A 12,194-nucleotide genomic window follows, 5' to 3' on the forward strand; every position below is an offset into this window, starting at 1 on the left:
CAGCTAAACCACCTAGCCTATCGCTGCTTTATACAAACATAGAGTTCAAATTGGATTTAAAATAGGGAAATAAGTGTTGCACACAGACCATTTTATACAATTTTACAGAGTCCAAAAAACAACTGAAAATATAGAATGGGTAAATGTAATACTTTTTTTCTAGCATTCTGATCAAACACACTTAATTTTTTGGTCATTTCAGTCAGAACATCAATTTTTCTAACCTGATTTTCTGCCGTGTATTTCTATCTCAAAAAATTCAAAATGTATGTGAGAGAATATTTGCTGAAAAAATCTAAGATGATGACAGATAGTGAATATTAAAATTTAAACTAATAAAAAGTAGAACTTTTTTTTTGAGGGAATAAAAAGTAATTTTAATCATTTCCATTATTTTAAAATTTTAATACATGAATGAATGTAAGTGAATAAGGTGGTGTCCAATACAGAACTTTACTTCAAACGAGAGGTATACAAATGTGATATTGAGATAAACTATCAAAACATATTAACACTTGCATTCGGATACCCCAGATATGATAAATTTGGGTTTATTCAGATATCAAGTTTTATGAAATTACTACGCTGATGCACCAGCATCAAGCAATAACTTCAACTTCTAGCCATATAAGACCAGTTTATTAATGCATATTAACCAGTTATTATTTACAGAATTGCTTGTCCTTGAGAGGAGTCACATTATGCTTCCAAAGTCTCAACTCTTGTGTACAACATATATATTACTCTACAAGAAGCTGAATGTTATTGCTTGTCAGTTGCCAATAGAAAATACAGCTTACTTTGATATCTTAAAATGACTAATTTGGACGTTTTCAACACTGAGTTTCTGGAAATTACTCCGTTTTCTGTGAGTTATAAATTTGCCCCAGCTGTATGCCCTATATTTAGCAGGGTTTTGCTCACTTGTCAGCTCCTCCAAGGGCTCAACCATGGTGTAGGATGATGCGTGTAAGAAAAATGCAATGGAGAACCTTTCCCTCTCTGAGTTCACCACCACCCTATGCTCCACACTTTCATACTCGTCATTGGTCCAAACCTGCATAATTTTCCTTCTCTGAGTGAAACTGGTCTATAATAATAGCCCCCAAATACATACCAATTCCAATATAGGGATGGTATTAATTTAATTGGACTAGTAATTATATCAATATGCCTTGTATATATGCATAGATAGAAAAGTAGACAAAATTATTATACATATTCTTTGCTTTAGGAATTGTTCAGAGTGTAGATGCACACTTATGTCAAATACGATAACGTTATCAACTTATACTCTTTCAATTTTCCAAGGAAGAACTTTGCTTGTAAATGGTTCTTCATGCACCCAGTAATTGGTATTTGACAGCAAACATGTTGTACTTAGAATCTTAATTTGATAAATTGAAAATGGTACCTGAGTAGTGTCACCAATGTTGATGATATAAGCATCTGGGGTGGATTTGACTCGAACCCACTCTCCATCTGTTTTCCGCTTCACTTCCAATCCTCCAACATCATCTTCGTTAAGGATGGTCAATACCCCACTATCCTGGTGTCTACCAAGGCCTAGAGCTAAGTGAGGGGCAGGGCAAGGATTATAGTGATTGAGTCGGATGTAGCTGGTTTGATCTTTGAAGAAGCCATGGAACCTATCTGCTGGCAAGCCTAGGCTCAGAGCAATAAGTTCCATCAACTTGTAAGCTAGCTTTACCATCTCCTGAGTATATTCTTGGCATACCTCCCTGGTTAGTTGTCAAGGTATTCCATCAGTTCACATAGGTTTCATCTTTGAATTTGTCCTTGAACCAGACTTCAAATTTGTTTTTCACTCTAAAAGAAGAAACAATTTTTGCAGAAACTTCTCCTATTTGTTAGTCCTATTTATTGTATGATTTAAACAACAACCCATAACTCAACCAGCACTCATATGGCTTGCCAAATAATCTCAATTCCTGCCAAGTATACCATGATAAATGGCAAATTGGCAACTGAACCTAAAGCAGGGGTTGTCCCCAAATTTTGGAAAGCATAAGGGAAAGAAAAGAAATGAAAACAAAAAGGAAATTGCTACAGGTACCAAAAATATGCACCGAATTCTTCAAAACTTATTGCTTTTGTATTGCAGTGCCAGGCCTGGGGTGAATGCTTGTGAGATGGGTGTGAAAAATCCAGTGCATTTTTTCGGTGCCTATGGCACTACTCAAACAAAAGGCAAGGAAAGGCCACAGTGCTTATTGCTTAAGGTGTTTCAACTTTCAAGTTTTAAATCAATAGTATAAGAGTTAACCTTAGATAACTAGCTATCAACACGCACGCACCGTCCACTCTCTTGAGGTAAATATCTAAGTGTGTGCTGCAATTTTACAAGGACGCTATACACTATAGTCCTAAAATAATGGAACGTTAAGCATATATTCTACTTGATTCTCCCTATTTACAAGGTTTCTCATCCATGAACAATACATCAAATTAAATGTTGCATGTTGAAAGAAGGTATGAAAAAAAAAAAAAAAAGAAGTAGAGTAAGCAAGGTTAATATCCAGAGTTCGCAAAAATGAAGTCAGTCCGTCAGTGGAGCCTGCTAGCATTGGACTGTAATCAGATATCCTGTAAAGAATGCATGTACTGTGTTTTTTGGAGAGAAGTGCTCCAACCAAATTAATAAAAGAGCATTTTCCATCGTATTATTACTCATAATAAATTTGATATGGTGCTAGCCGAGCATATACTTATCCAACCAACAAACAATGAGTTTGGAACTAACGTACTAAGTATGAATCATGCTAATGACTTTTAGGCCAAATGTTATTATCTTGTGTTTTGAACAAAGAATTCCAGAATTCAAATTCCTCCATTCTCATTTAAAATGTATTAAAAAAAAAAATCTACATATCAAATTTCATGGATATATCAATTTAATTTTACAAACTAGCTATATGTTAGTTGAGCTTATGAAATTTGTTGCTTTTGACTGGTTAATTTCTCTATACTGCCAAACAGAGTAATTATTCAGTATTTGAACACCCCAAAAGAAGAAAAAGGTAAAATTAAGGCACTCCAAACTCTGATTGTAATTCTCAGTCTTCCTCACCTTCCTCTTCTCATCCATTCCATAATAATTAGTAGATTTTTATCAGTCTCCATATAATTATTTTTCCTCTTTCTTCTTTTTGGTTGTTACTAAAAAAAGAATTATAGACCATAATTTACAAAATCAGATTTTCATAGAACATAAATCATATTAAATTACCTTAACTCAGGTGGGTACTGAGGCCACTGGTTTTTCCACTCCGTGACTTCTTCATCATCAGGCTCAGGCGAGGCTGGGACAGTAACGGGATCATTTATGGTAAAATCAAACACCTCCCTCCAATCCTTAACATTCTTAGTATGTTCATTGTCATAGTGACCATACACCTTTTTCTCACTCTTCCTCACCTTACTCTTCTCTTCCGCACTCAGCGCAGAGAATTTTCTCGATGCACTAAAAATCTTCTCGCGCTTCTCTAAAGGCACCCCATGGTTGATCACCTGGAAGAACCCCCACTCCTTGCATGCACTGCCTATCTCTTTGACAAGGCCTTCAATGGCAGAAACATTGTCAGGGGAGTGTATAGGAGAAAGATCGATTAATGGAATGCCTTGGCCTTCAATGTAGGAGATTTTTGGCCTGTGTTCAGGTTCTTGGATGAAAGCTGGGTCAACCTCTCCCATGATTGGTGATTTTTGTTTGTGCAAAGAGATGGTTTTCCTTTGTTCTTCTTAGAGAGAGATTGAGTTTGATGTACATTGAACTTGGACGTGATTTCGTTAGTGCGAAGAGACGGTTCCCTTCATTACAGATGGAAATGTTGTGACTAGGGACAAACCAAGCGTTCGTAGACACGAAGGCAGCGACAAAAATAGCCACCTAGAATGTATATCCTATTATCATGAATGTAAATTACATTCACGGTCATTGATTCTCGTACATACTCTTTTGTAAATCATTCCCACCTACTACTCATTTTATGATTTAAATATTAACAACTTTGTAACTTAACAGATATTTCTTGATATTTTTAATCTATACTCATTCATAATTTAAATATCCATTTTCATTTTGTTACTATCAAATTAAAAAAAAAATGAACAACATTATGCTTAAATTAGGGATGATACTATTTGATGTGACTTCTAAATATGATAGGAAGTTAGCAAGTTAAAGTGTTCAAGATTAACAGGTTTGTGTTATATCTAGATCGACATGAATTGATTCGTTTAATAAACTAATCAATTCGAATTTGACATGCAAAGTCTATTTGAACCCAATTTATTTAACTGAAGGTCAATTTTACCAATACCCTTCAAAATTTATGTTTGTAATTTATATATATAATAATAGGTAAAGCAGAGAGAAAATCTAATTAAGTTTCAAATTGAAAATTAATTAGAGTCTAATTTTGCACCATGTGTCTCATTTAATCTAAATTTTAGAATTTTGTGCCAAGTGAGTTAATTTAGTGTAGAAATAAAATTTCAATTAGAGTTCAATTTTGCGCCATGTGTCCCACCTTATCTAAAATTTTAAACTTTTGTGCCAAATTAGTTAATTTAGTGTAGAAAACAATGAGTCCAATATAATAAACCATAAAAAACATAATCATATAACTAAAAAAAATTCAAATTTATAAGTCATATCTATATATATATATATATATATATATATATATATATATATAATAGGTGAAGTAGATAGAAGCTCCAATTGCAATTCTAAATTAGAATTCTAATCTATATTGTGTCACATGTCAATGTAAATATGAAATTGAAGTCTAATTTTCCTCCATCTGTTGTAATTCTAATGTGCTTCTTTTTTTCTTTTTTCTTTTTTTCCCACACTCGTGTATTTTCAGGTTCACCTCTCTTTTCCATACCCACGTATTTTCAGGTTCACCTTCCTTTTCCACACCGATTCAGGCACCTTAATATACAACTCCCCTCTTCTTCAATCAATGCTATGGAATTTCAAAAGAATCTCTCAGTATCAATGATACATGTATTTAGGTATTTCTATATCTTATATAAGAAAATGTTCTCCAGATATTCCGATTGTACTTTGTAAGGTTGAAATTTATCAACCATTTTGTTGGCTTTGTTCCGTGCCAATTTGCTTGTAATTCAGCACTTAGAAACCCTGTATTTAGGTGGGACTCATGTAAGGGTAGTGTGTGAGAGAGTGTGAAGAAATGATCAAGATTTTGCAGCGAAGCAGGGACTCGCGGCTTGCAAGCTGCTAGATGATGCACACGAGTGAAGCGTGCAGAGAAGTTGAATAGTCACGCCAGCTGGAGCACTACAGGACAAAAAGTCCAGTCTAGCCATTTTGTTTGCTTGCGGCTTGAACTCATGACTCAGTCAAGTCGCGAGGCCAAGTCGCTAGCCAGCCCTATTTGGAAAAACCTGACTCTTCGCATTCCATTCTTACTCCAGTATAAATACCCCTTATACCCACGAAATGTAGAGAGCTTCTAAAGAGAATTTTGAGAGAGAAACCCTAGAGAAAAACAAGATTGACTCATCCACAATATTCACATAGAGACTCTTCAAATTCCTCTACTCTCTTCCTCTCCATTGTTACATCCTTGAGAGGTACATTACCAAAACTTTTTCTCACCATACCCGTATTGTGAGAAGGCCGTTTGGTGTTTTGGGAAGCAGTTAAGAAGGAACCAATTTCACATTGGTTGATGCTATGGGCTGTAGCGGAATCTAGTAAGCTAAAGAAGAAATAGGTTCGGCGCAACCTCGTTGGAGTAGGAGCTTGGAGAGCTTAGATACACTGGGTAGATTAGGCCTGGAGAGTCTACTATTGTCCATGTATCCCAACTACATTCTTTAGTGGATTATTGACCGCTTGGAGGGCGGCGGAGAGGTTTTACGCCGAGGGCTTCAGTTTCCTCTTCGATAACACATCGTTGTGTTGTCCTTGTGTTTGCATCTCTCTTCCTTTAATCTTTGCCATTTAATTTCTGCTATGGATACGATTTTATTTGGTTTAGATTATGTTATCAATTCTATTTTAGCTTATTTACATTTTCTGCATGCACATTGTTTGTTTGTAAGCTTGAACTGGTAATTTGTAATTTGGGGGTCTAAACGTTCAAAGGTGTTTTACTTGCTTATTGAACTTTCAATTGGTATCAGAGCAGGTGCACTTGCTGTGGTTTAATTACCTAAGTGCGATCCTAGACCCCTTTTGTTATGGAAAAGGCTATGCTGAATTGTGGTTTAAATGTTTGTGATAATGAATCTATGTGTATGATTGAAGGGTGTCCCAACAATGAACTCTTAGAGTTATTAAAAACAAAGAAACATGCTAGGATGTTTGTTCACATGCTGAAATATTTTGAAAATAATAATCACATCTTACACAATAGTCTATGTGAGTCTAACTCTTTGATCAAGAAGTATAAAAGAAGAAATAGAATATTGTGTGAGAAGGTTGATAATCTGAAAAAAAAAAAAAAAAAAAAAAAAAAAAAAAAAAAAAAAAAAAAAAAAAAATTCAATCTAACAAAAGCATGGAAAATGAAGATGAATCTTTGTTTGAGGGTCAAGAATACTTGTCACATGCTTTTTTATTTGTGCACACCTCATTGAAGCTATTTAATTCATGTTATGGTATCTTGATAGTAGCTACTCTCGTCATATGACAGGGGATAAATCATTGTTTAAGTCACTCAAAAAGAAGGGGTGCATAATCATTGATGAAAAGGGGATTCAAGTCTTGGAGGGAAATAGGACTACCGATAATTGCTATGGAGTAGTTCCTACGGCACCCATTTTGTGTAGAAGCGCACGTGTTGACATGTTGGAACTTTGGTATCACAGATTTGGGCATGCAAATTTTAAACAAGTAGCTAAAGTATCTAAACTAGAAGCGGTTGAGGGACTTCCAAAGTTTGGAAAGGTGGAGAAGACTATTTGTGGTGCATGCCAAATGAGAAAGCAAACAAAGGCAAGTCATCACACAGTGAATGTGATCGCTACCTCATGCTGTTTAGAACTTCTTCACGTTGACCTAATGGGGCCCACAAGAACTGAGAGTCTAGGGGGAAAGGGTACATTATGGTCATTGTTGACGATTTCTCAAGATACACTTAGGTTGAATTTCTTAGAGAAAAATCAGAAGCATGTGAAAAATTGGAAATTCTTTGCAAGAGACTACAAAACGAGAAAGGGGTTCCTATTGTCAAAATAAGGAGTGATCATGGCAAGGAGTTTGAGAATGCAAAATTTGAGTATTTTTGTGAGAAAAATGGTATCAAAAAGGAATTTTCAACCCCCAAAACTCCTTATCAAAATGGGGTGGTTGAGAGGAAGAATCGGGTGATTCAAGAAATGGTAAGAGTTATGCTACTAAAGAAGCAAATTCCTCAAAAGTTTTGGGGAGAAGCCGTGAACACCTCATGTCACATTGGTAATAGAATATTCTTCCGAGTGGGAACAAAGAAGACCGCTTATGGAATTTGGAATGGAAAGAAGCCGAGAGTGAAGTACTTCCGAGTGTTTGGAAGCAAGTGCTACATTCTAAATGATCGGGAGAATCTTGGAAAATTTGATGCAAAAAAAGATGAAGGCATTTTCCTTGGGTATTCTACTACTAGCCTAGCATATAGAGTTTTCAACAAGAGAACCAAGACGGTAATGGAGTCCATAAATGTAAAAATTGATGATGCCATGACAAAGGTAGAGATGGTTAATGATGGAGAAGGACATAGCACTAATAAACCCACTGTTAAGGTCGAAGCTCTTGATATAGAAGTTGAAGAACCTACGGTGGAAAAAGAATCAACTCCCATGAATTCAAGAGTGGAAACAAGATTAATGTCAAGAACATCAAGTCCTTTCACTCCTCCGGAAGTTCATCCTTTCATCTCCAAGAATGATGAAGTCTCCACATCAAAGAAGCCATCATCAAGAGTGCTTAAGAACCATCCGGATAGCAACATCATTAGGTCTTTAGATGAAGGTCTTCGCCTTAGAAAAGGAAACATACTTCTGGCCAATCATGTAACATACCATTTGTTATCTTGCCCAATTTGAGCCAAAAAGGGTAGAAGAAGCTCTCCAAGATGAAAATTGGGTTGAGTCAATGCATGAAGAACTGAACCAATTTGTGAGAAATGATGTATGGGAACTTGCTCCAAGACCTGAAGATGTTCATGTCATCAGGCCTAAATGGATTTTCAAAAACAAAACAGATGAAGATGGAGAGATTATCCGGAATAAATCATGGTTAGTGGCTCAAGGATATTCTCAAGTAGAAGGAGTAGACTTTGATGAATCCTTCGCTCCTGTGGCAAGACTTGAGTCTGTTCGTATTCTTATGTCAATTGCATGTACTATGAACTTCAAACTCTATCAAATGGATATAAAATGTGCATTTCTAAACAGGTACCTGAATGAAGAAGTGTTTGTTGAACAACACAAAGGCTTTGAGGATCCTCACTTCCATGATCATGTGTTGAGACTGAAGAAAGCTTTGTATGGCTTGAAACAAGCTCCTAAAGCTTGGTATGATTGACTTACCCATTATCTCCTTGATAGAGGATTCAAAAGGGGGTATGCCGACCAGACCTTATTTGTCAAAAATGATGAAGATTATCTTTTAGTGGCTCAAGTATATGTTGATGACATAGTTTTTGGAGCTACCATTGATGATTGGGCTATGGAATTCTCTGAGGAGATGAAAAAAGAATTTGAGATGAGTATGGTGGGGGAGCTTACATTTTTCTTAGGCCTTTAAGTCAAACAAAAGAAGGAAGGCATATTCATCTCATAAGAAAAGTATGCTAGAAATATTGTCAAAAAATTTGGACTAGACTCCAAAAAGCATGCTTCCACTCCTATGAGTTCGTCCACGAAGCTGAATGTTGATTCTTCTGGAGTAGAAGTGAGTCCAACCTTGTATAGGAGTATCATTAGGAGTTTACTCTATCACAGCTAGTAGATCGGATATTGCATTTAGTGTTGGTGTTTGTACTAGATATCAAGCTGCTCCAAAGGCATCCCACCTAACTGCTGTGAAGCGAATCATACGATATATCAATGGAACTCCAGATTATGGGTTGTGGTATTCAAAGGACTCGAATGCTTGTCTTGCTGGTTATTCAGATGCAGACTGGGCTGGAAGTGTGGATGATCGAAAGAGTACTTCAGGAGGCTGCTTCTACCTTGGTAACAACCTTGTCTCTTGGATGAGCAAGAAACAAAACTCCGTGTCTCTTTCCACGGCTGAAGCTGAATACATAGCCGCTTGAAGTTGCTGCACATAACTCCTTTGGATGAAGAAACTACTTCATGACTATGGGATTCCTCAAGATACAATGTGTGTTTTCTATGATAACAATAAATTTCTCTAAGAACCTGGTTCAGCATTCAAAGTCAAAGCATATAGAGATATGCTACCACTTCATTCGAGATATAGTGGAAGATAAAGTCGTGTGTCTTGAGTTCATACACACTAACAATCAAAAGGTAGACATCTTCACCAAACCTCTCGATGGTCCACGGTTTGAATCACTTTGTAAGACCATTGGCTGGATCTCGCAGGTGGCTTGCGGCTTGCAAGCCACTAGATGATGCACACGAGTGAAGCGTGTAGAGAAGTTGAACAGTCAAGCTAGCTGGAGCATTACAGGACAAAAAGTCAAGTCTGACCATTCTGTTTGCTCGCAGCTTGAACTCGCGACTCAATCAAGTCGCAAGGCCAAGTCGCCAACCAGCCCTGTTTGGAAAAACCTAACTCTTCGCATTCCATTCTCACTCTAGTATAAAAACCCTTATACCCACAAAATGTAGAGAGCTTCTAGAGAGAATTTTGAGAGAGAAATCCTAGAGAAAAACAAGATTGACTCATCCATAATCTTCACATAGAGACTCTTCAAATTCCTCTACTCTCTTCCTCTCCATTTTACATCCTTGAGAGGTACATTACCGAAACCTTTTCTCACCATACCCATATCTGTGAGAAGGCTGTTTGGTGCTTTGGGAAGCAGTTAAGAATCACTTGTTGTTGAACTTCACCCTTACAAATCTATGAAACAGATGCTAGAAGCACAACATTATACTTGTGCTGGATGCCACAAACATTTTGATGATGGAAAGACTATGATGCAAGACTTTGTACAGACATTTGGTTGGGGTAAGCCTCGGCTTTGTGAATACACTAGTCAATTATATTGTTCTTCATGCCATGCAAATGAAACTGCGGTCTTGCCAGCAAGAGTTTTGCATCAATGGGATTTTATTCAATATGTAGTCTCTCAGATGGCTAAATCATATCTGGATTCTATACATGACCAGGTACTTTGGATACTCACCCTCACTTTCAATGGTTCACTATGCTGTTATGTATTGCAGTATAGCTTCTTAATGGGAGTAAATGATTTGAGATTTATTGAGTAGTATACATAATAAAGCATTTCAGCTTTTGACTTTGGCTTCAATTATGCATCATGGTCCAATTTTGCTCAACTAGGACTTGTTATGCATTTTATTCTCACATTGGTTAATGCTATGGGTTGTAGCGGAATCCAGTAAGCTAAAGAAGAAATAGGTTCGGAGCAACCTCGTTGGAGTAGGAGCTTAGAGGGCTTAGGTACACTGGGTAGATTAGGCTTGGAGGGTCTTTTGTTGTCCATGTATCTCAACTACATTTTTTAGTGGATTATTGGCCGCTTGGAGGGCAGCGGAGAGGTTTTACGCCGAGGGCTTCGGTTTTCTCTTTGATAACATATCATTGTATTGTCCTTGTGTTTGCATCTCTCTTCCCTTAATCTTTGCCATTTAATTTTTGCTGTGGATGTGATTTTATTTGATTTAGATTATGTTATCAATTTTGTTTTAGCTTATTTACATTTTCCACACGTACATTGTTTTTTTATAAGCTTGAATTGGTAATTTGTAATTTAGGGGTTTAAATGTTCAAAGGTGTTTTACATGCTTATTGAACTTTCATACTTGTATTTACAATTTTCATGGTGTTGGTTTATGCTCTGCAAAACGAATTCCAATCATTCCTAAGGCTTGATTACTACTTTCTTTCATCTGTCTATACTGTTGTTCATTTTTGTGTAAATTTTTTATTGTTTAATTATATAATTTTGTGGTTTTCCTATGATTGATGTTGCATGTTTATTCTCTTTCATTTGCCTATACTTTCTTTCCTTTTTGTCAATAATTTTTATTATTTAATTATAAAATTGTTTTATTTTCCTATCATTGATGTTGCATGTTTTTTTTCTTTTTCATAACACATTATCAGCATGAGTCTCTACCCAATTTTGAAAGGAAGTTGTAATCCCATTATTCTTCAAACATCAAAGATTATTTGTTTCGTTTTCTTAACTCACTATAAGTTTTCTTTTCTGCTCATAATTTTAGTGATTTTTAATTGATTAAAAAAAGTTCTTTGAGATTCACGTTATTATATTGTTATATATTGTTATGAGATGCATGTTATGAGATTCACATTTAATTGATTAAAATATTTTGCTAAAAATGGTTTGTGATAAAGCAACTTAATTATAACTATATGTACCGTGTATAAATAAACCTTGAATATATATGTAATGATGAGAATCAACAAGCATTCAAGGATCCATTACATGTTCCAGTTGGGCCTATTACAAGAGCAAGATCCAAGAAGATCAAAGAAGCACTTAATGGGCTGATTCAAGAGATTTGGGCTGATTTTAACACAGGACATTCCAAGCTGGGCCCAAAGGAAGATGAAAGCGTAATAAATTTAATTCAAGCTATTTAGGGCTGATCTGGCTTAATTGGAAGTGATTTATGGCGTGAATTAATGGCTGATTGACTTTCCAGCTCTATATCAGTTAAGACAGATTTTTTCCTATTTTGGATCTGTTAATTTCAGACCAAATCAACTTTTATTTAGGGTTTTATTATTTAGAACGTTTTTTAGTTTTTTTCCTTGTTTTTAGGTGCATTTAATGCTTTTAGGTCAAATTTGATTCCTGATATGGTAAGGTATCAATTAGGAGTTATTTTAGAATATATTTTCTTGGCTGTCAAGTTTTATGGAGCCCTTAAATAGGCCCTAAAGTCTGTAAACGTTTTTTTAGAATATTATTGAATAAAAATCAGAAAATGTGAGGCTTTGCTCTTCTTTTGGTTCTTCAAGA

General features: G+C 35.8%; 1 protein-coding gene across 1 annotated transcript; it reads right to left on the bottom strand.

The window, feature by feature from the left end:
- Positions 1-537: 537 nt before the first annotated feature.
- Positions 538-3,907, bottom strand: LOC142643709 (protein DMR6-LIKE OXYGENASE 2-like). Its single transcript, XM_075818417.1, has 3 exons — positions 3,251-3,907; positions 1,415-1,742; positions 538-1,057 (listed from the first exon to the last, which is right to left on the bottom strand). Exons 1-3 carry the CDS (start codon positions 3,712-3,714, stop codon positions 797-799), a joined length of 1,053 nt encoding a protein of 350 aa, XP_075674532.1. The 5' UTR covers positions 3,715-3,907; the 3' UTR covers positions 538-796.
- Positions 3,908-12,194: the final 8,287 nt, after the last annotated feature.

This window comes from Castanea sativa, chromosome 7 (genome assembly GCF_040712315.1).
Source record: "Castanea sativa cultivar Marrone di Chiusa Pesio chromosome 7, ASM4071231v1".
In the NCBI taxonomy this organism is placed as follows: Eukaryota; Viridiplantae; Streptophyta; class Magnoliopsida; order Fagales; family Fagaceae; genus Castanea; species Castanea sativa.

Bases quoted from the DNA above. Each gene is read 5' to 3' on its own strand.
- LOC142643709 (XM_075818417.1), bottom strand. From the start codon at position 3,714: ATGGGAGAGGTTGACCCAGCTTTCATCCAAGAACCTGAACACAGGCCA. The intron at 1,743-3,250 runs GTAATTTAATAT...ACAACTAACCAG, and splicing joins CAGTACCCACCTGAGTTAAG to GGAGGTATGCCAAGAATATA. The intron at 1,058-1,414 runs GTACCATTTTCA...AAAATTATGCAG, and splicing joins ACATTGGTGACACTACTCAG to GTTTGGACCAATGACGAGTA.